The sequence below is a fragment of the Ailuropoda melanoleuca genome, chromosome 17 (genome assembly GCF_002007445.2).
Source record: "Ailuropoda melanoleuca isolate Jingjing chromosome 17, ASM200744v2, whole genome shotgun sequence".
Classification (NCBI taxonomy): Eukaryota; Metazoa; Chordata; class Mammalia; order Carnivora; family Ursidae; genus Ailuropoda; species Ailuropoda melanoleuca.
Window position 1 is genome coordinate 9465088 of NC_048234.1, and position 23289 is coordinate 9488376.

The following is a 23289-nucleotide window of genomic DNA, read 5'->3' on the forward strand; positions in this document are numbered from 1 at the left end:
ACTTATTCTTTGTATGATTATCTGATTGTCAGTCTAATCCACTGGTCTGTAAGCTCCACGACCTCAGAGACCATGTCTGTCTTGCTCATCATATTATCTCCAGAGTCAGGTAAGGCCCTAGCACATGGAATGTACTCAGCAAAAATCCATGTATTGAGTGAATGAATAGACTGAATTGCAAATTTCCCGCATACTATTTCTTCAAAGAATTGGTCGGTGAGGAGAAGAGGAAGAGGACTCTGCAGGAAAGCATATCAGAGTTCCCAGTCTATATTCCAGGTCCTAGCTTAGCTTCCTTCCATATGCCTTGCTCTGCTCTCTGCCGAGGAATCAACCAGCCAGTGAGCAGGGGCTCGGAATAAAGCCACGTTTCCAATTACTTGTTATTGAACCATCTTGCCATTCCTATTGGGTCTCAGCATCTTCTCACTTGCCATTGGATTGGACTTATATTTTGTTTAGGGATTTTTATTGATTACATAAAATACACAATTACCGTATTTCTTTTTTAAATTTAAATTCAATTAATTAACATATAGGGTATTATTATTTTCAGAGGGAGAGTTAATTAGCATATTTCTTAAGGTACTATGGAGTTTTTTTAAAAAGTCCTATGGGGTTTTAACCCCTGCACTGAAGGAACATAGAAATGGTTTCAAAAGATCCAAACTAAGTAGTCTTTACAATTAAAATCATGACACTATCTCACCCAACCAATCGCAGTCCTTGCCTCTAAAGAGAGAGAGGCTGGGACTAGAGGTGGTGGTCAAAGGAGAATTTAACCTCATCTGTAATGCTTCATTATTTTAAGAGAATAACATATTTCTATGTTATCATACAATAGTGAATAAAATTAAAAGATAAAATATAAATTCTATGCTGCATTGCCCTGGCCGTACAAAATTTAGAACTTAAATCCTTAAAAACTAGGATGTCCTAGCCAAAATAAAAATAAATAAATAAAAATAAAATAATAAATAAACACATTTATATAATAAAAATATAAATATATCTATAAAACTATATATAGTTGTAACATATAAATATATATAGTTGTATAAATATATATTGTTATATATAGTTTAAATGTGAAAAATAAACAGCTGTCTTGGCATGGTATCAGTCATAACTGACTTTACCTAGCTTTTCATCATTGGATTGATTTTGTTGACTAGTTTAATTTCTATGGTCATGCAAGAATAGTTGCCGCCAGGTCCTTCAAAATGATCAGGTTGGAACTTGTACAAAGTTCTTCAAGTATGTGTAGCCCATATGTGCCTCTCCCTCTGGTTGCCCTGTTGCCACCTCGAACTTAACACTAGAGAACGTCAAGCTCCTTTTGTTTCTCATAAATGGAATTAAACTCTATACTATCATACCGTTTGTGCAGACATGGAGGTAAGCATGTTTGCATATTGTCCTCCGAGTTAGGTCGTGTCTCTTGATTTATCAGAGCTATGTACTCTTGAAGTTATTTTCTAGGTTGCAGTTCTCTTAAATGGTCTTCAATGCCATGTCCTATTTTTCCACTGGACTGTATACTGGTACAATAAACTAAAACTACAAGATGTTGCCTGTCCCCTCTGGTGCATTCTTGCATTTCAAGGCTTTGGTTCATCTTGCTGTGGTCATCAGCACTATAATTTACAGTGTGAATATAATAAATTAAGCTCCAGCTCTAAATCAGAGTTCACACCCGACCCCCACAACTTATTGTTAGGTTGCTTTGTAAAATAAGCTTCTGCCGGTACAGTATAATTGTAGGCTGGCCCTCTCTCATCTCTCCAAACTAAATCCTCCTGACTCTTGCTAGGGTTTGAATCGCTACACCAGAAAGGTACAGAAGCTCCAGCTTCACAAGGCCACCCTCCTGCATGGCAATAACAAGGCAGAGCAAAACAGTGGCTCCCTCTTTGAGACTCAGCATGCACTCTACAGTTTACCCCAGGCTAACTCTCCAGTTCCAGGCTACTTCTGTGCTGTTTCCCCAACACAGAACCTCTATCTTAGCCTCACTCTTGCTAGAATTCTTTCTTATGGAAACTAACCATTTGTCTGTCTTCAGAACACTCTTCACATAGGTAGACTATAAAACAGGTCAGATAGCTATTTGACAGCTCAGAGGCATGCCCCGGGTGGGTGACTTGTCCTTAGTATTTTCTTCTATAAAGCAGGGACACAACTCCCACCAGTAATCACTTTATAATGTGAAGACTCTCAAATGAGTGTAATATGCAAGTTTTAAGTGAAAAACAAGCCAAAATAGTCTCTCCGATATGTCTAACCATACCTTCAGCAAGTGCTTTCCTTTCTCTTTCTTTAACAATTACATTCCTTCAAAACCACTATACCTTTGAATGAATTTATAATTTTTGATATTTGAATATAAGCTCTCTTCAAAACCAACGCCAATCCTAATCAGAGTCAGTTGGCTCAGGTCAAACAATCTCTTGCCATCCTTGAACAATTTTAGTTGGGATGGTGGGTTTGGCTCCCTTGATATCTACTCAAACCTTCTGAAAATATGCCTTACTATACTGTAGAGGCTAAAGCCTTAAAAAAAAACACACACACACAAATCCTCCATTTCCCAGGCTGTCTTATAGCTCAGGCTCTGGGTGTGATTCAGGTTGCGCTGATCGGGCTGCGCTTCTGTAAGGCTTGCCTTTGGAATTCAGCTCCACGGGAAGAGAGGAAGGATGCGAGGCATGAGTTTTGCTCCTGTGGATGACAGAGGTTGCTGGAGTTGGTAGCTGTGTTTACCACTTCCTGATTTAGCAGGGGTGGCCTTCTGATCCCAACAGAAATAGTGCTGGATGTGATAGCTGTTAGTGATAGCTTCTCAGCTCCATGGGAGTTTTCCCAGCCCGTAACAGCATCTTCTTTGGTGGCCTAGTTTAGCGACGTGGTTTGGGAGTAACTCAGGAAGCCAGCCAAGAGTCTGTTTTTTTAGCTTTACCAGTGACCCTAGAAAACATTCAGTACCCTGTACAGATGGCCCCCTACTTAAGATGGTTTGACTTATGATTTTCCAACTTTACGACGGTGTGACAGTCATAAGCATTCAGTAAAAATCATATTTCAGACTCTGAATTTGGATCTTTTCCCAAGATGGTGGCTTATGGTATGATCTTCTCTTGTGATGCCTGCAGGTCTCAGTCAGACAGAGATCATGAGGGTAAATGACCGACACACTTGCAGCCACTCTCAACGCCTATATCCATTCTGTGTTTCACTTGCAGTAGAGTATTCAATTAATTCCATGAGATATTCAACACTTTATTACAAAATAGGCTTTGCATTAGATGATTTTGCCCAACTGTAAGCTAACGTAAGTGTTCTAAACACATTTAAGGTACGCTAGGCTAAGCTATGATGCTTGGTAGGTTAGGCATATTAAACGCATTTTCTGACGACATTTTCAACTTACGATGGGTTTATCAGGATGTAACCCATCATAAGTAGAGAAAGATCTGTGTCTCTTTCTGTCTAATGTAGCCAGAGGAGATCATCCTATCACAAAACTGCCCAACAGGGATAGTCGTTGTTTCACCAGTCATGGATCTGTCTCATGCCCGAGCCTTTGAGCTTTCTCCTCCTCAAGAGATAAACATTATCCTTGTGTTCTTAAAGGATGAAAATAAATGTCTCAAAACTTCTACCCTCTATGTAGATAGTTACTTATCCTAAGTACCAATTAACCAGAACAAGGATGATTCTGGAAATCTCACTAGAAAGCTCTGTGCTTGTAGATTTTGCCTTTTCATTGATTACTCTCTATATGTCATAATTAGACTCCTTTCTACATTCCCTAACACTATCACACCATAATACTTAGTACTCATTTTATTAATATATGTTCCTATGTCTCCTGAGCTCTATATGAGTAAAGAAATATGTTGTGAACTAAGATGGGATGAAGAGAGTCCAAACCAACATAGCAAATGGCGAGACCTAGTTCTGAATTCTCTTTTCTCTCTAGAGGAAGTTAGGGAGCTATCTTTGTAACTATAGCTCCACCTCAGATGGAAAAATAAAATGCACACATATGGGAAAGAACTTATTTTAGTTGACCAGCACCAAAATGCTGCTGTATGTGGTCACTAAACACAATCACTTCCCATCGGGGACCTAATGTTCTTTAAGAAAAATATGCTGGCAAGACCCAGTACATGGAGGGCCATCCTACAATCCGTCAGTGTCTATGGTTATCACCGACAGGATTCCAGAAGAGGTTGAGTGAAGGAGAATTTGATTTCTAGAACTGAGTACCTTCTATTAAATGGTCAAGGATTTTTTTCTTCTATCTGAAAAAACAGAGTATACACCCAGTTATTATCCTTAAATTCTACTTAAGGATAAAATCAAGGAAGTTTAGAGCTAAGACTTTCAAATACTATGGTAAAAGTAATTTACTGTGTTTCTGAGACTGCTCAAAATATTATATCCTCATGAACATCTTTCGGGAAAAATAGCACATTGGTTGTAAAATAGTTTAAAAAAAAACCCACAACTTTGAGAATGTCTTAATTCATTCTAAGGAGTTTAGAAAGAGGCGATGCAGTTATGTATCAGTGAAAAAAATTTTAATTTTTTATTTAATTTCAATTTCATGAACATATAGTGTATTGCTAGTTTTGTGGGTAGAATTTAGTAATTCATCAGTTGCATATAACACCCAGGGCTCATTATATCAAGTGCCCTCCTTAATGCCCATCACCCAGTTACCCCATCCCCCCACCGACCTCCCCTCCAGCAACCCTCAGTTTCTTTCCTATAATTGAGTCTCTTACGGTTTGTCTACCTCTCTGTTTTCATCTTATTTTTCCTTCCCTTCCCCTATGTTTATCTGTTTTGTTTCTTAAATTCCACATATGAGTGCAATCATATGTTTACCAGTCTCTGACTGACTTATTTCACTTAGCATAATATTCTCTAATTCCTTCCACATCATTGTGAATGGCAAGATTTCATTCCTTCTGATGGCTGAATAACATTCCATTATATATATATCGCCACATCTTCTTTAGCCATTTATCTGTCAATGGACATCTGGGCTCTTTCCATATTTTGGCTATTGTGGACATTGCTGCTGTAAACATTGGGGTGTATGTGCCCTTTTGAATCACTATGTTTGTATCCTTTGGTTAAATACCTAGCAGTGCAATTGCTGGGTCATAGGGTACCTCTATTTTTAACATTTTGAGGAAACTCCATACTGGTTTCCAGAGTGGCTGCACCAGCTTGCATTCCCACCAACAGTGTAAGAGGGTTCCCCTTTCTCACCATCCTCACCAATATCTGTTGTTTCCAACAGATTTTGAGTTGTCTATTTTAGCCATTCTGACCAATGGGAAGTGGTATCTCATTGTGCTTTGATTTGTATTTCCCTGATGCCTAGTGATGTTTGGAAACAAACATATCTGAGTTCAGCTCCTGACTCTGAAACTTGCTAGTGTCTTGACTCTGGATTATTCTACTTCCCTCAGTCTCAATTTCCTCATTTTTTCAATGTGAATAGTTAAATGTGTGCATCTTGGAGAACAGCTGTGATTGTGAAATAATATTTATAAAGTTCCTCTACTCAGCACCAGTTGGCTATCACCATCATCATTACATGTGTCAATATCAAGAGATGATCATCAACCCAGAGGCTGGATGCCTCTCATGCCTTAATTCTATGCACATTTTCCAAAATTAAAGCTTCTTCAATGCCTCTGTCCTCAATTCTAAATCTAACAGTGCCATCATTTTACACACTTTTTTGTTGTTATTGCTAAGATCTATCTGGAGACTTTAACTATATAAAATAAGTAGTTAAGAGCTCATATTCCAATGTCAGATAAGGGGGTTGAACACTCAATCCAGCATTTCTATCTGAGTAACCTCAGACTAGTTGCTTAGCACCTGTGGGATTATACAATCTCTCTGAGTCTCAGTTTCCCCATTTGTAGAGTGGTAATAATAACTGTCTCATGAGATTATTGTGGTTATGATGAGAACATAGTAATGAGCAACTCAAGAAACTTGTTTGGGCTGCCTGTTGTGGCATAAAAAATTATCCAAGAACTTAGTAGTTTAAGACAACAGTTTATTATTTCTTATGATTCTGTAGGTTGGATGGGCAGTTCTGCCTCCCATGGTGTCAGCAGAGGCACTGGGAAGGCAGGAAGATTCCAGATGGCCTCATTCACGTGCCTGGCAGGTGGTGCTGGCCTCCCTATGAGCCCATCTGCAGCTATTGGCTGACGTTTTGTTCCACATGAGCCTCTCCATGTGGCTGTTTGGGCTCCTTCACAGCATGGTGATCTCAGGGCAGTCACACTTCTTACATGGCAGCTAGATCTCAAAAGCATAAAAGCAGAAGCTTCCAGGCCTTCTCAAGGCCTCGGCCTGGAATTGGCACAGTATTACACTGCAGTCTGTTGAGTCAAGTGATCAGAAAGTCAGCCCATAGTCAAGGAGAGGAGAGGACTTTGCAAAGACGTGAATACTTGGAGGTATGGTTATTTTCCCCCAAGACCCTGAGAAACATCTACTACGTCTACCTTTTAGGAAACTGGGAAAGTTGGATGCCCCAGCATGACTTTAAAGCGTCAATGCTTTGGGGTGCCTGGGTGGTGCGGTCAGCGGAGCGTCTGACTCTTAGTTTCAGCTCTGGTCATGATCCACGATCTCAGGGTCCTGGGACAGAGCCCCAAGTTGGGCTCTGCACTCAGCGGGGAGTCAGCTTGAGGATTTCTCTTTCTGCCCCTCCCCCTGCTCCTGGGCATGTGAAACAAATAAAGTTTCAATGCTTTAATCTTTCATTCTGTGGTGTGGGTGGTGTTCTCACGTCTTGTCTGTGGCCCTGGCTTATTATTTTCTCAGGTTGCCTGGCCTCATCTCTCTTAAAGAGTCTCTATCTTTACTACATATATCAAGTGGCCTGGAGTTGAAAGGTGAAACCGGTCAGCTTGTTGCAAAACAATGGATACCTCCCAATACATATAACAATTTTTGTTATCAGTAAATGCATATGTTTCCATAAAGAGCAGGTTCTCAGGCAAGCAGAGCACCATTTGGTGGGGAGTGGGGGAGTAGGAAAAGCATCCTTACGTCTGAGTGACTGAAGAGCTAAAATATACCCAAGACGAGAACCTTGAAATTTGGTCCAAAGCTATCACTTCACCTTACAGGGAGGAGGAAAAAGTAATTGAGAAAGATAAGCAATTTGTATGGTTCCCGCAACCCCATCCATCCATACACAATGAGGTACCATTTAGAGCAGCAGTAAAAGTCCCTCATTGCTGTGCCGTGATGCCACCAGAGTTCCTTTTCGGTCCTGGTGAGCTCTTTAGAAGGTCCTTTTGCTAAAAGGAAAAAGTTGGCAGCAGAAAGGGTCTCCTATTAGCTCCCAGCAAAATTAGCAAATAGCAAGGTCTGGAGGCAATGAGCCCTAGACCACAAAACAGAACCTTTTTGATGTTGACAGAGAAAGATTTGTGCTGAGGAGGATTCAGAATGACTTAGAGCAGGGCTAACTGTATTTGTGCTGCCTCTTCTCTGCTCTGGAACCCCTGCAGGCAACACTATCCTGGGGCGCGTCTAGATTCTTACCTGTCCGAGCTCACACAGGGCCTCAGAATCCTTCTCAACTCAACACTCCATAAATACGTACTACCATGGTCTAGCGCTGGTCCTGCAAGGTGAAATCGCTTGTCCAGCTCTGGTGAACAGATTAAATATTGTCTCTTTTCCCCATGAAGGCACGAATATATAGGGTTCCAAAAATACCGTCAGAGCACTCTGCCCTGAAGTCTGGTCTTGGCAATGACGCCAAGGATGAACCCAGCGCTGCTGGGAACAGTTGAAGGAAGGGTCAGGGCTAGCAGAGTGGACACTGACAGGGGATCCTGGGGACACGACAATGAGCAGCCAGTCCGCCTCTTCCTGTGTGCCTGGGGTCAGCCCTGCGTACAAAGGGAAGGACTCCATCCCTGCTTTCAGAGCAAAACAAAAATTATAACCTCAAACCGGACCCCAGCTCAGCTATTTACAGCATGAACTCAGGACTCAAAAGTGCCAGGTGAGGTGTTTATGACAACACTTCCCCAGAGGCATAAATGGAAATTACTAAAATTATAGGTGACCTGGCTATTTAGGGACAGTTACGCGCATTTCTAAATCCGAATGATGCTTGGGGAGGTGGAAGCCTTGGACATTCCAGGAGCCCTTCTTAAAGCCACATACTATTACAGATACGTGGGGCCTGAATATATAAAGCCACATCCCCTGTTGATATTTGCAGGCCTATGATTCTCAAACAGGATCACACTTTGTGATTCTTAGCTGTTCATGGATTTCAGCATTAGAATATTTACCCTCGTGAAGTGGCCACAACATTTAAGACTAGTAACCGAATGTTTATTTGTGGAACTTAGCCTTGCCCACGGTTTACCGAAATAACAAGAAAACTGGCTTTTTTCTGTGTCTGAACTACATTTTCTTCCCATCACATTCTTGCAATGCCTGCAACATATGTTTAAGGAAAAAAACTCCACGGGCATATAGTCCTTAAAAAAGGTAGCAATTCATGGAAAAAGTCGGCAAGATTTTCCCCGAAACATGTGACAACTTAGAGACATGTGGAATTTACGTTTATTCTTACTGTCATCTAAAAGCAATGACTATCAACACTTGATTGCCCTCATTGCCTACGTGTTTGACAGGGACTTCTAGGTCTTTGTTTCCATTAGAAGAGAAGGGACAAGGACAAAAACCTACAATTTGATTTCTAAAATGATATACTGAGACCACAAAAATACCCCTGGTCCAAGCTTACCATGTTTATGTCAACTCTACTAGCATTTCGAGATGTTTCATGAAGTTGACGAACCAAGGTCTGAGAAACTTCTAAGAAACAGAAAGAGGGAGAGAAAGAAAGAGAGACAGGGTTTGGGGTTAATCAACAGTGGTTAGATGGGAGCAGAGAGGACAGACAGAGAGATGCTAGCTAGGTAATGGGAAAGAGGGGGATACACCTCAGTGACAAGTAGGAGACACAGACAGAAAGCCTTTCCCTCTGGTAACCCCACCTTCCCATCTCAGGACTTCTGCGTTAAAGGATTCAAAGCCAGAATGCTGTCGACATCCTATCAGGTTGAATTCCAGTCGGTAAAATGTAAGTTCAGAAAACACTAGAGGAATTAGAAGAAATTACAAGTAAATAATCTTGAGATGAGGAAGAGCTTTCCTGGTGTAACTCCAAAGGCATGAATAAGTCATAATGGAAGCACGTACATTTCACCCTCTATACATTAAAAACCATAAGCAAAATGTAAAGGCGAGTGCCGTATCAAGAATCCATGTTCGGTACCTATGGAGAAAGGATAGTATGGTTGATATACAGGGAACTCTCAAAAATAAATGGAAAAAAAAGATAAATACTCAGGGAAAATAGGCAAATAACAAAAACAAGCAATTAACAAAAAAAATTCAAGGGCCCAGGGAACCATGCTCTATTTATATCAGTAGTGTCCAAAGAACAAAATGTTAAAGCAATTAAGACCATTTTTATAGTATTAAATGGTAAAAACAAAAAAAAATCACAAAGTTATCAAAGATGCAGAAAGACTCGCCCTCTCATAGACTGCTGTCAGGAGGGTGATATGACAACACACCGTAAAAAAGCCTTTTTTCGAAAAATTGGTTATAGAACATTCTAGAACCTCCATGCAACAGTACATCAAAAAACCATTAAAATGAAGTTGTGAAAAGATGTTCAATGACATGGAAAGTGTACATATGATGAAGTGAAGGAAGCATAAATAGGTTGAGGTGAATGCACTGAGAATAGTATCGGACACATAGTAGGTGCTTTAAAAGTGCTAGCTACTTTATTCGAAATGATTCCGATTTTGAGAGGAACACCAGTGTATAAATACAGAAACAAAAATCTATGCATATCAAAATACCTAGTTTAGAAATATAGTAGACATTTATTTTCTTCTTTTGTTGTCCGTATTTTCTCAAGTTCCCACGAGCAATATGTATTGATTCTTGGAGGTAGAAAGGAAAGGTTTTCAAAAATGATGCTGTGGCTGAATGGCCAGGGACGTATGTATATATGTAAATAACCATAACCATTACATATTACCCACATGTGTAGATAAATATTATATACACATTGAGTCAAAGCCAAGGGATTGAGAGCACCGAAAATAAAATGCTGACAAACCTCGGTGATCATTTCTGGGTGTTATGATCACGTGTGTGTTTTAGGAGTTGGTGTCTGTGTGTGTTCTCCATTTCCAAAATATGTCATGCAAATGTTTTTCATTTATAATCAAGAAAAAGTTATTGTAAACAATAACCCCTGGGATACCACAGGAGCCCCTGGAATTTAAGCAATGCCCCATTTTGCAACACATCTAGGGTCAACCCCTCTGTCATCCTGGACCCCTTTGCACTCAGTTCCCATGGAAAGAGTTACCAAGTCCTGCTGATTGGTTAGAGTGTGTTTTGTATTTCTCCTTCCTTTGGTTCTGCTGCTGTCACTCTGATATCATTGCTCCATGGCAATTTCATAAGGCCATTTTCCTGCTCGGAGGTGCCTATCAGCTCCCATCCCAACTCCTTGACCTGGAGATGAAGGTCTCCCCACGTTACATACCCTGCATTGTGAATCACGGTCAAACTGGTCTCCTTACCATTGCTCCAAATATTGTGTAGTTTTCCACCCTTGTTTTTGCTCAGACTATCCCCAGCCACCACACACCCAAGTGCCCTTCTCCTTCCCTTGGGTTTCCTTTGAGGCGGAGCTGAAAATCCACCCTATTTGTGATTCCTGCCCCCCATCGCCTCCGAGGAAATACATGGCTCCTCTCCAGCCCATTCGTGTTACACAGACAACAAGAGTAAGACAAATGATCTTTTTTTTTAACCTTCTCTAGTAGATGGATTCTATTTCTTTATATCCTTCCCACAACTCAGAAGCCTAGTCAATAGTAGAAAATGAAGGTCTGGACGGAAACAAAAGACTCTCCAAGACAGGACGCTGGTACGTGTCTATCAACACAATCCTTTAATACATGAATATGTTAGCACTTTGCTTAAACGAGCCTCCACAGGGCTTTGGTTCCACGCTTCCAGCTCCTGGCGGGGTCCCTAACAGAAGCCCACCAGCCGGAGGGTGTTGGGGAAGGTCTTGCGCATGCTCATGCATTTTTCCTGGTCGATGTACAGGGAGTTGGCTTTGATGGCCAGGTCATGCTCCAGGGTGGCCTTGGTGTGGACCAGTGACTGCAAGGTGTCCTCTGCGTCCCTTAGGCGCTGCTGCAAGGTCTGGATGGTGTCGTCCACCTCGTACACCTCGTTCACAAGGCTGCGTGAGGACAGAAGCGCAGGGTTAGGTTAGCGGAAGTCACAGTCCCGAGGCTGGATATGTGCTGAATTAAGAGCCTGCAGGGATATTGAATTCCTACTGGAAGGGGGCAGCTGGGCTGAGTGCACTCGGAGCCCCCATCAGCACACAGGTCATCCCCATGTCAGAACAAACGTGCGGAGGAAGCAATCCTTGGGCTTCCCTGTGGTTCTAGAATTGTGCCAGGGCCACTCCCATTTATAACGCCCAGAAGCCAAAAGGCAAACAAAGCATATTTTAGGGAAGCCATCAAATGTTCATACACACACATTAAATTATTATATTTTTAAAAAAAGAGGAACTTGTAAGCATGTGACTTTCTTTAAATAGGAAAAATGGAACAAATCAAAGCTTAGCTGGGCTTTCTTACATTGGTATTTTAGCATAGAAATTATTTTCATTGTTAGGAAGAGGGGGACACCCAATGTTACTCAGTGGCTAGAATTCAGCACAATGGCGGTGGGAGGGGTTAGTTAATGGGGCATTCCTGACATTATAATGTTCCTGCCCCCCAGCAACGTCCCANATATCAAGTGCCCTCCTTAATGCCCATCACCCAGTTACCCCATCCCCCCACCGACCTCCCCTCCAGCAACCCTCAGTTTCTTTCCTATAATTGAGTCTCTTACGGTTTGTCTACCTCTCTGTTTTCATCTTATTTTTCCTTCCCTTCCCCTATGTTTATCTGTTTTGTTTCTTAAATTCCACATATGAGTGCAATCATATGTTTACCAGTCTCTGACTGACTTATTTCACTTAGCATAATATTCTCTAATTCCTTCCACATCATTGTGAATGGCAAGATTTCATTCCTTCTGATGGCTGAATAACATTCCATTATATATATATCGCCACATCTTCTTTAGCCATTTATCTGTCAATGGACATCTGGGCTCTTTCCATATTTTGGCTATTGTGGACATTGCTGCTGTAAACATTGGGGTGTATGTGCCCTTTTGAATCACTATGTTTGTATCCTTTGGTTAAATACCTAGCAGTGCAATTGCTGGGTCATAGGGTACCTCTATTTTTAACATTTTGAGGAAACTCCATACTGGTTTCCAGAGTGGCTGCACCAGCTTGCATTCCCACCAACAGTGTAAGAGGGTTCCCCTTTCTCACCATCCTCACCAATATCTGTTGTTTCCAACAGATTTTGAGTTGTCTATTTTAGCCATTCTGACCAATGGGAAGTGGTATCTCATTGTGCTTTGATTTGTATTTCCCTGATGCCTAGTGATGTTTGGAAACAAACATATCTGAGTTCAGCTCCTGACTCTGAAACTTGCTAGTGTCTTGACTCTGGATTATTCTACTTCCCTCAGTCTCAATTTCCTCATTTTTTCAATGTGAATAGTTAAATGTGTGCATCTTGGAGAACAGCTGTGATTGTGAAATAATATTTATAAAGTTCCTCTACTCAGCACCAGTTGGCTATCACCATCATCGTTACATGTGTCAATATCAAGAGATGATCATCAACCCAGAGGCTGGATGCCTCTCATGCCTTAATTCTATGCACATTTTCCAAAATTAAAGCTTCTTCAATGCCTCTGTCCTCAATTCTAAATCTAACAGTGCCATCATTTTACACACTTTTTTGTTGTTATTGCTAAGATCTATCTGGAGACTCTCTAACTATATAAAATAAGTAGTTAAGAGCTCATATTCCAATGTCAGATAAGGGGGTTGAACACTCAATCCAGCATTTCTATCTGAGTAACCTCAGACTAGTTGCTTAGCACCTGTGGGATTATACAATCTCTCTGAGTCTCAGTTTCCCCATTTGTAGAGTGGTAATAATAACTGTCTCATGAGATTATTGTGGTTATGATGAGAACATAGTAATGAGCAACTCAAGAAACTTGTTTGGGCTGCCTGTTGTGGCATAAAAAATTATCCAAGAACTTAGTAGTTTAAGACAACAGTTTATTATTTCTTATGATTCTGTAGGTTGGATGGGCAGTTCTGCCTCCCATGGTGTCAGCAGAGGCACTGGGAAGGCAGGAAGATTCCAGATGGCCTCATTCACGCGCCTGGCAGGTGGTGCTGGCCTCCCTATGAGCCCATCTGCAGCTATTGGCTGACGTTTTGTTCCACATGAGCCTCTCCATGTGGCTGTTTGGGCTCCTTCACAGCATGGTGATCTCAGGGCAGTCACACTTCTTACATGGCAGCTAGATCTCAAAAGCATAAAAGCAGAAGCTTCCAGGCCTTCTCAAGGCCTCGGCCTGGAATTGGCACAGTATTACACTGCAGTCTGTTGAGTCAAGTGATCAGAAAGTCAGCCCATAGTCAAGGAGAGGAGAGGACTTTGCAAAGACGTGAATACTTGGAGGTATGGTTATTTTCCCCCAAGACCCTGAGAAACATCTACTACGTCTACCTTTTAGGAAACTGGGAAAGTTGGATGCCCCAGCATGATTTTAAAGCGTCAATGCTTTGGGGTGCCTGGGTGGTGCGGTCAGCGGAGCGTCTGACTCTTAGTTTCAGCTCTGGTCATGATCCACGATCTCAGGGTCCTGGGACAGAGCCCCAAGTTGGGCTCTGCACTCAGCGGGGAGTCAGCTTGAGGATTTCTCTTTCTGCCACTCCCCCTGCTCCTGGGCATGTGAAACAAATAAAGTTTCAATGCTTTAATCTTTCATTCTGTGGTGTGGGTGGTGTTCTCACGTCTTGTCTGTGGCCCTGGCTTATTATTTTCTCAGGTTGCCTGGCCTCATCTCTCTTAAAGAGTCTCTATCTTTACTACATATATCAAGTGGCCTGGGGTTGAAAGGTGAAACCGGTCAGCTTGTTGCAAAACAATGGATACCTCCCAATACATATAACAATTTTTGTTATCAGTAAATGCATATGTTTCCATAAAGAGCAGGTTCTCAGGCAAGCAGAGCACCATTTGGTGGGGAGTGGGGGAGTAGGAAAAGCATCCTTACGTCTGAGTGACTGAAGAGCTAAAATATACCCAAGACGAGAACCTTGAAATTTGGTCCAAAGCTATCACTTCACCTTACAGGGAGGAGGAAAAAGTAATTGAGAAAGATAAGCAATTTGTATGGTTCCCGCAACCCCATCCATCCATACACAATGAGGTACCATTTAGAGCAGCAGTAAAAGTCCCTCATTGCTGTGCCGTGATGCCACCAGAGTTCCTTTTCGGTCCTGGTGAGCTCTTTAGAAGGTCCTTTTGCTAAAAGGAAAAAGTTGGCAGCAGAAAGGGTCTCCTATTAGCTCCCAGCAAAATTAGCAAATAGCAAGGTCTGGAGGCAATGAGCCCTAGACCACAAAACAGAACCTTTTTGATGTTGACAGAGAAAGATTTGTGCTGAGGAGGATTCAGAATGACTTAGAGCAGGGCTAACTGTATTTGTGCTGCCTCTTCTCTGCTCTGGAACCCCTGCAGGCAACACTATCCTGGGGCGCGTCTAGATTCTTACCTGTCCGAGCTCACACAGGGCCTCAGAATCCTTCTCAACTCAACACTCCATAAATACGTACTACCATGGTCTAGCGCTGGTCCTGCAAGGTGAAATCGCTTGTCCAGCTCTGGTGAACAGATTAAATATTGTCTCTTTTCCCCATGAAGGCACGAATATATAGGGTTCCAAAAATACCGTCAGAGCACTCTGCCCTGAAGTCTGGTCTTGGCAATGACGCCAAGGATGAACCCAGCGCTGCTGGGAACAGTTGAAGGAAGGGTCAGGGCTAGCAGAGTGGACACTGACAGGGGATCCTGGGGACACGACAATGAGCAGCCAGTCCGCCTCTTCCTGTGTGCCTGGGGTCAGCCCTGCGTACAAAGGGAAGGACTCCATCCCTGCTTTCAGAGCAAAACAAAAATTATAACCTCAAACCGGACCCCAGCTCAGCTATTTACAGCATGAACTCAGGACTCAAAAGTGCCAGGTGAGGTGTTTATGACAACACTTCCCCAGAGGCATAAATGGAAATTACTAAAATTATAGGTGACCTGGCTATTTAGGGACAGTTACGCGCATTTCTAAATCCGAATGATGCTTGGGGAGGTGGAAGCCTTGGACATTCCAGGAGCCCTTCTTAAAGCCACATACTATTACAGATACGTGGGGCCTGAATATATAAAGCCACATCCCCTGTTGATATTTGCAGGCCTATGATTCTCAAACAGGATCACACTTTGTGATTCTTAGCTGTTCATGGATTTCAGCATTAGAATATTTACCCTCGTGAAGTGGCCACAACATTTAAGACTAGTAACCGAATGTTTATTTGTGGAACTTAGCCTTGCCCACGGTTTACCGAAATAACAAGAAAACTGGCTTTTTTCTGTGTCTGAACTACATTTTCTTCCCATCACATTCTTGCAATGCCTGCAACATATGTTTAAGGAAAAAAACTCCACGGGCATATAGTCCTTAAAAAAGGTAGCAATTCATGGAAAAAGTCGGCAAGATTTTCCCCGAAACATGTGACAACTTAGAGACATGTGGAATTTACGTTTATTCTTACTGTCATCTAAAAGCAATGACTATCAACACTTGATTGCCCTCATTGCCTACATGTTTGACAGGGACTTCTAGGTCTTTGTTTCCATTAGAAGAGAAGGGACAAGGACAAAAACCTACAATTTGATTTCTAAAATGATATACTGAGACCACAAAAATACCCCTGGTCCAAGCTTACCATGTTTATGTCAACTCTACTAGCATTTCGAGATGTTTCATGAAGTTGACGAACCAAGGTCTGAGAAACTTCTAAGAAACAGAAAGAGGGAGAGAAAGAAAGAGAGACAGGGTTTGGGGTTAATCAACAGTGGTTAGATGGGAGCAGAGAGGACAGACAGAGAGATGCTAGCTAGGTAATGGGAAAGAGGGGGATACACCTCAGTGACAAGTAGGAGACACAGACAGAAAGCCTTTCCCTCTGGTAACCCCACCTTCCCATCTCAGGACTTCTGCGTTAAAGGATTCAAAGCCAGAATGCTGTCGACATCCTATCAGGTTGAATTCCAGTCGGTAAAATGTAAGTTCAGAAAACACTAGAGGAATTAGAAGAAATTACAAGTAAATAATCTTGAGATGAGGAAGAGCTTTCCTGGTGTAACTCCAAAGGCATGAATAAGTCATAATGGAAGCACGTACATTTCACCCTCTATACATTAAAAACCATAAGCAAAATGTAAAGGCGAGTGCCGTATCAAGAATCCATGTTCGGTACCTATGGAGAAAGGATAGTATGGTTGATATACAGGGAACTCTCAAAAATAAATGGAAAAAAAAGATAAATACTCAGGGAAAATAGGCAAATAACAAAAACAAGCAATTAACAAAAAAAATTCAAGGGCCCAGGGAACCATGCTCTATTTATATCAGTAGTGTCCAAAGAACAAAATGTTAAAGCAATTAAGACCATTTTTATAGTATTAAATGGTAAAAACAAAAAAAAATCACAAAGTTATCAAAGATGCAGAAAGACTCGCCCTCTCATAGACTGCTGTCAGGAGGGTGATATGACAACACACCGTAAAAAAGCCTTTTTTCGAAAAATTGGTTATAGAACATTCTAGAACCTCCATGCAACAGTACATCAAAAAACCATTAAAATGAAGTTGTGAAAAGATGTTCAATGACATGGAAAGTGTACATATGATGAAGTGAAGGAAGCATAAATAGGTTGAGGTGAATGCACTGAGAATAGTATCGGACACATAGTAGGTGCTTTAAAAGTGCTAGCTACTTTATTCGAAATGATTCCGATTTTGAGAGGAACACCAGTGTATAAATACAGAAACAAAAATCTATGCATATCAAAATACCTAGTTTAGAAATATAGTAGACATTTATTTTCTTCTTTTGTTGTCCGTATTTTCTCAAGTTCCCACGAGCAATATGTATTGATTCTTGGAGGTAGAAAGGAAAGGTTTTCAAAAATGATGCTGTGGCTGAATGGCCAGGGACGTATGTATATATGTAAATAACCATAACCATTACATATTACCCACATGTGTAGATAAATATTATATACACATTGAGTCAAAGCCAAGGGATTGAGAGCACCGAAAATAAAATGCTGACAAACCTCGGTGATCATTTCTGGGTGTTATGATCACGTGTGTGTTTTAGGAGTTGGTGTCTGTGTGTGTTCTCCATTTCCAAAATATGTCATGCAAATGTTTTTCATTTATAATCAAGAAAAAGTTATTGTAAACAATAACCCCTGGGATACCACAGGAGCCCCTGGAATTTAAGCAATGCCCCATTTTGCAACCCATCTAGGGTCAACCCCTCTGTCATCCTGGACCCCTTTGCACTCAGTTCCCATGGAAAGAGTTACCAAGTCCTGCTGATTGGTTAGAGTGTGTTTTGTATTTCTCCTTCCTTTGGTTCTGCTGCTGTCACTCTGATATCATTGCTCCATGGCAATTTCATAAGGCCATTTTCCTGCTCGGAGGTGCCTATCAGCTCCCATCCCAACTCCTTGACCTGGAGATGAAGGTCTCCCCACGTTACATACCCTGCATTGTGAATCACGGTCAAACTGGTCTCCTTACCATTGCTCCAAATATTGTGTAGTTTTCCACCCTTGTTTTTGCTCAGACTATCCCCAGCCACCACACACCCAAGTGCCCTTCTCCTTCCCTTGGGTTTCCTTTGAGGCGGAGCTGAAAATCCACCCTATTTGTGATTCCTGCCCCCCATCGCCTCCGAGGAAATACATGGCTCCTCTCCAGCCCATTCGTGTTACACAGACAACAAGAGTAAGACAAATGATCTTTTTTTTTAACCTTCTCTAGTAGATGGATTCTATTTCTTTATATCCTTCCCACAACTCAGAAGCCTAGTCAATAGTAGAAAATGAAGGTCTGGACGGAAACAAAAGACTCTCCAAGACAGGACGCTGGTACGTGTCTATCAACACAATCCTTTAATACATGAATATGTTAGCACTTTGCTTAAACGAGCCTCCACAGGGCTTTGGTTCCACGCTTCCAGCTCCTGGCGGGGTCCCTAACAGAAGCCCACCAGCCGGAGGGTGTTGGGGAAGGTCTTGCGCATGCTCATGCATTTTTCCTGGTCGATGTACAGGGAGTTGGCTTTGATGGCCAGGTCATGCTCCAGGGTGGCCTTGGTGTGGACCAGTGACTGCAAGGTGTCCTCTGCGTCCCTTAGGCGCTGCTGCAAGGTCTGGATGGTGTCGTCCACCTCGTACACCTCGTTCACAAGGCTGCGTGAGGACAGAAGCGCAGGGTTAGGTTAGCGGAAGTCACAGTCCCGAGGCTGGATATGTGCTGAATTAAGAGCCTGCAGGGATATTGAATTCCTACTGGAAGGGGGCAGCTGGGCTGAGTGCACTCGGAGCCCCCATCAGCACACAGGTCATCCCCATGTCAGAACAAACGTGCGGAGGAAGCAATCCTTGGGCTTCCCTGTGGTTCTAGAATTGTGCCAGGGCCACTCCCATTTATAACGCCCAGAAGCCAAAAGGCAAACAAAGCATATTTTAGGGAAGCCATCAAATGTTCATACACACACATTAAATTATTATATTTTTAAAAAAAGAGGAACTTGTAAGCATGTGACTTTCTTTAAATAGGAANCAACGCCCAGAAGCCAAAAGGCAAACGAAGCATATTTTAGGGAAGCCATCAAATGTTCATACACACACACATTAAATTATTATATTTTTAAAAAAAGAGGAACTTGTAAGCATGTGACTTTCTTTAAATAGGAAAAATGGAACAAATCAAAGCTTAGCTGGGCTTTCTTACATTGGTATTTTAGCATAGAAATTATTTTCATTGTTAGGAAGAGGGGGACACCCAATGTTACTCAGTGGCTAGAATTCAGCACAATGGCGGTGGGAGGGGTTAGTTAATGGGGCATTCCTGACATTATAATGTTCCTGCCCCCCAGCAACGTCCCAAGGCAATGCCTCAAGTTCCCAGACTAAATGTATTTGCAATTGTCAAAAACGTAATCAGGGAAATTCAAATCAAAACCACACTGAGATACCACCTTACGCCAGTTAGAATGGCAAAAATTGACAAGGCAGGAAACGACAAATGTTGGAGAGAATGTGGAGAAGGGGGGATCCCTCTTACACTGTTGGTGGGAATGCAAGTTGGTACAGCCACTCTGGAAAACAGTGTGGAGGTCCCTTAAAAAGTTAAAAATTGAGCTACCCTATGACCCAGCAATTGCACTACTGGGTATTTACCCCAAAGATACAGACGTAATGAAGAGAAGGGCCATATGCACCCCAGTGTTCATAGCAGCATCGTCCACAATAGCTAAATCGTGGAAGGAGCCGAGATGCCCTTCAACAGATGACTGGATTAAGAAGCTGTGGTCCATATATACAATGGAATATTACTCAGCTATCAGAAAGAACGAATTCTCAACATTTGCTGCAACATGGACGGCACTGGAGGAGATAATGCTAAGTGAAATAAGTCAAGCAGAGAAAGACAATTATCATATGATTTCTCTCATCTATGGAACATAAGAACTAGGAGGATCGGTAGGGGAAGAAAGGGATAAAGAAAAGGGGGGTAATCAGAAGGGGGAATGAAACATGAGAGACTATGGACTNTCAGAGGGGAGGGGGGTGGGGGATTGGGATAGGCCGGTGATGGGTACTAAGGAGGGCACGTATTGCATGGAGCACTGGGTGTTATATGTAAACAATGAATCATGGAACACTGCATCAAAAACTAACAACGTACTGTATGGTGACTAACATAATAAAAAATTATTAAAAAATAAATTAAATTAAATTTTTAAAAACATAATAGCACAGGATAAGGCTTGAAATCAGCTATATAAACGGTGAAACAGGTTGTAGTTCTAATTACTTTGTGATTTAAAAAATGACATATTTTTCATTAAGACAAAAAAGGAAAAATTAATTTCATGGGAAAACCTATAGCGTCTCCTCAAATTATATAAGTCAATATTGTATCAATTTTCATTTCTTTGATTATTAGCAAACCTTCCCTAAGTGTCTATTGGCCTTGTTGCTTGTATCTTTTCTGTGAACTGCTTCTCTCCTTTGCTCCCTTTCTACTGAGCTATTACTGTTTCTCTTACTCATTTGCAAAGAACTCTTTCCATATTAGGCATATTGATTCTTTTTTCTTTTTTTTTTTTTTTGGTCTGCCTTGCTTCTGACAAATGTTTTCTCTAATTTGCTTTTTTGCCTTTTTAAATTTTGGTTACAATGTTTTTATTATACGTAAGATTTCAATTTTTTACAGTCAGCCAAATCATTCTCTTTCTTCGTGATTTCTTCTATTGTGTTTATATTTAGAAAGTCTTTCTCTTCCCGGGGAGCAATTAAGCAGGGGCAACTTTACCCACTGATTTGACCAATTATATTGAGGAGAAATGACTATGAAGTTACTTAAGAAAAAAATTAGGGGACAATTTGTAAAAAGACAATAATATGGGACGCCTGGATGGCTCAGTTGTTAAGCGTCTGCCTTCGGCTCAGGGCGTGATCCCGGCGTTATGAGATCGAGCCCCACATCAGGCTCCTCTGCTGGGAGCCTGCTTCTCCCTCTCCCACTCCCCCTGCTTGTGTTCCCTCTCTCGCTGGCTGTCTCTCTCTGTCAAATAAATAAATAAAATCTTAAAAAAAAAAATAAAATACGATCAGACAATCTAACCCTCAACACCACGAAGTAGATACCATGATTATCTCCATTTTACAGATGACAAAACTGACGTATAAGGAATTCAGATAACTCTCCTTACAGTTTTGCATGGAACTACCCATCGGCTGCTTTTAATTACCATGCTGCTCCCTTGCCTAACTCCGGTCAGCTGAAAACACAAGTCCAGATTTATCAAATTGTAACTAGTGACTCAATTTTAAGGTTTTCTTTGTTTGGGAGTTCATTTATCAGCAGATTGGAGGTGCATGGAATTAATTAAAATATACAGTAATACAGGGGCGCCTGGCCGGCTCATTCGGTAAAGCAGGAGACTTTCAATCTAGGGTCATGAGTTCAAGCCCCACATGGGACGTGGAGCCTACATAAAAAAAATTTTTTTAATTGAAAAATTAAAACATACAGTAATGTAAAGAGAACAGCAGCGATGACCAATAAAGATATGTGTCTCCCTAGGGATAGAAAGGGATTTCACCATCATAGAAAAATATCCAGGCCATGCTAAAATCATTATTATAGTAAGGCAACAGTCTAGCATCCCAGAACTCAGCAGCTGGAAAATAAATGTGAGAGGTCATCAAGCCCAGCTTCCTTGTTTCACAGACAAGGAAACTGAGCTGGGGGACTGATGAACAGCCCTTTCCAGAGGCACGAGGCCCACATGTGTTTATAAGCTTTGCACGGTTATCCAGGAAACCAAGAAGGAAATAAGGAGTCTCACTGGCAGTAATAAGGAACTGGGTCCCATTTCCTGCCCCGACTGGCTCAGCTCCCTGCAAGCAAAGGGCAGAAGCAGAGACCCAGGATATTGGCTTTAGCATCCAGGCCCCCCGTGGGTAAGACCATTTCTATTTGTAATCCCCACCATGTAGGGTGGCCAGGTTAATACACAGGATACCCGGTTAAGTTTGAAGCTCAGATATATGTGCAATTGTTTTAGTATAAGTATTATTTTTAATTGTGATCAAATACACACAACAGAGAATTTATCGTCTTAACCATTTTTAGGCGAACGGTTCAGCTGCATTCCCTGCGTTCACACTGATGTGCAAACATCACCACGGTCCAGCCTCCAGCCGCAGAGCTCTTTATCTTGCAAAACGTAAACTTAGTCCTCATGACACCCTGACTCCCCATCCCCCTGAGCCCCTGTCAATCACCATTCTACTTTCTGTCTCTCTGAATATTTGAGATATATTTATACTGAAAACCATTCATTGTTTATCTGAAACTCAAATTGTACTGGCCATCCCAGGTTTTGATTTGCAAAATCGGGCAACCCCACCACAGGGGCCCAGGAAGTGCCTGGCCCAGAATATTAAGAAGGCACGAATGTAACAATTTTTTTCTACCCCAAACCCTCCACGCTTTCTTCTTCCTAAAGGCACATTTTTAAGGAGAGGCACCAAATCGGAAGCCGCTGTTAGGCTGAGTGGAGGGGAGCCAAGAGGGAGGAGAAAGGGGTTCTCATTTTGGACTCCATAGAGTTCTGTATTCCTTGAATTCATTTTAACATCAGAATGCCTCGCGAGCTTACTTGTGAAATTGAACAAGAAAACTTGCAGGGAAAAATATGGTGACAAAGTTTGACATAAAAGAATAAAGGAATCGTTTCTTCGCAGTGATATCTCCTGTTGAGTAGTATTATGAGAAAACAAGAGGAAACAGCATTCGTACCGAATGATCACCTATGCTCTAGCCACATGATGGAAGCAATGCAAGCAACACTTGGGAAAAAAGAATTTGTACTTGCTGTGGGGAAAGAAACGCACAATATGATGCTGATTGAAAAAGTCAAGATAGGGGCGCCTGGGTGGCTCAGTCAGTTAAGTGTCTGACTTTGGCTCAGGTCATGATCTCAGGGTCAGGGGAATCAGGCTCCTGGCTCAGCAGGAATCTGCTTGTCCCACTGCTTCTCCCCTCCCTTGTCCCGCAGCCCCGCCCCTCCCCTCCCCTCCCTGCTTATACGCAGGGGCTCACTCTCTCTTTTTCTCAAATAAATAGTATTTTTTAAAAAGAAGAAGAAGAAAGAAAAAGTCAGGATAGAAAATCCCATAGGCAGCGCAATCACAACTTTGTTCACATGTTGGGTGGCAAATACCGCAAAATGCTAACCTCCGTTAGCATCCCTCGATGGCACAAAGAATCGAAAACGGGTTTTATTTTTTTACTTCCTTTTTCTGATTTTTTTTTCTATCATGAACACATGGTACTTTTAAAGCCAGGAAGAATG

General features: G+C 41.8%; 1 protein-coding gene across 2 annotated transcripts in view; it reads right to left on the reverse strand.

The window, feature by feature from the left end:
- Window positions 1–18285: 18285 nt before the first annotated feature.
- Window positions 18286–23289, reverse strand: part of TEKT3 (tektin 3) — a 33323-nt gene continuing 28319 nt past the window's right edge. Inside the window, exon 7 of one of the 2 annotated variants that reach the window (XM_034647126.1) lies at window positions 18286–18607. In XM_034647126.1, the coding sequence (XP_034503017.1) occupies window positions 18391–18607 (217 nt within the window). In that variant the 3' untranslated portion in view covers window positions 18286–18390. The remainder of the gene's footprint in view (window positions 18608–23289) is intronic. The other variant, XM_002927893.4, reaches the window with a different exon arrangement.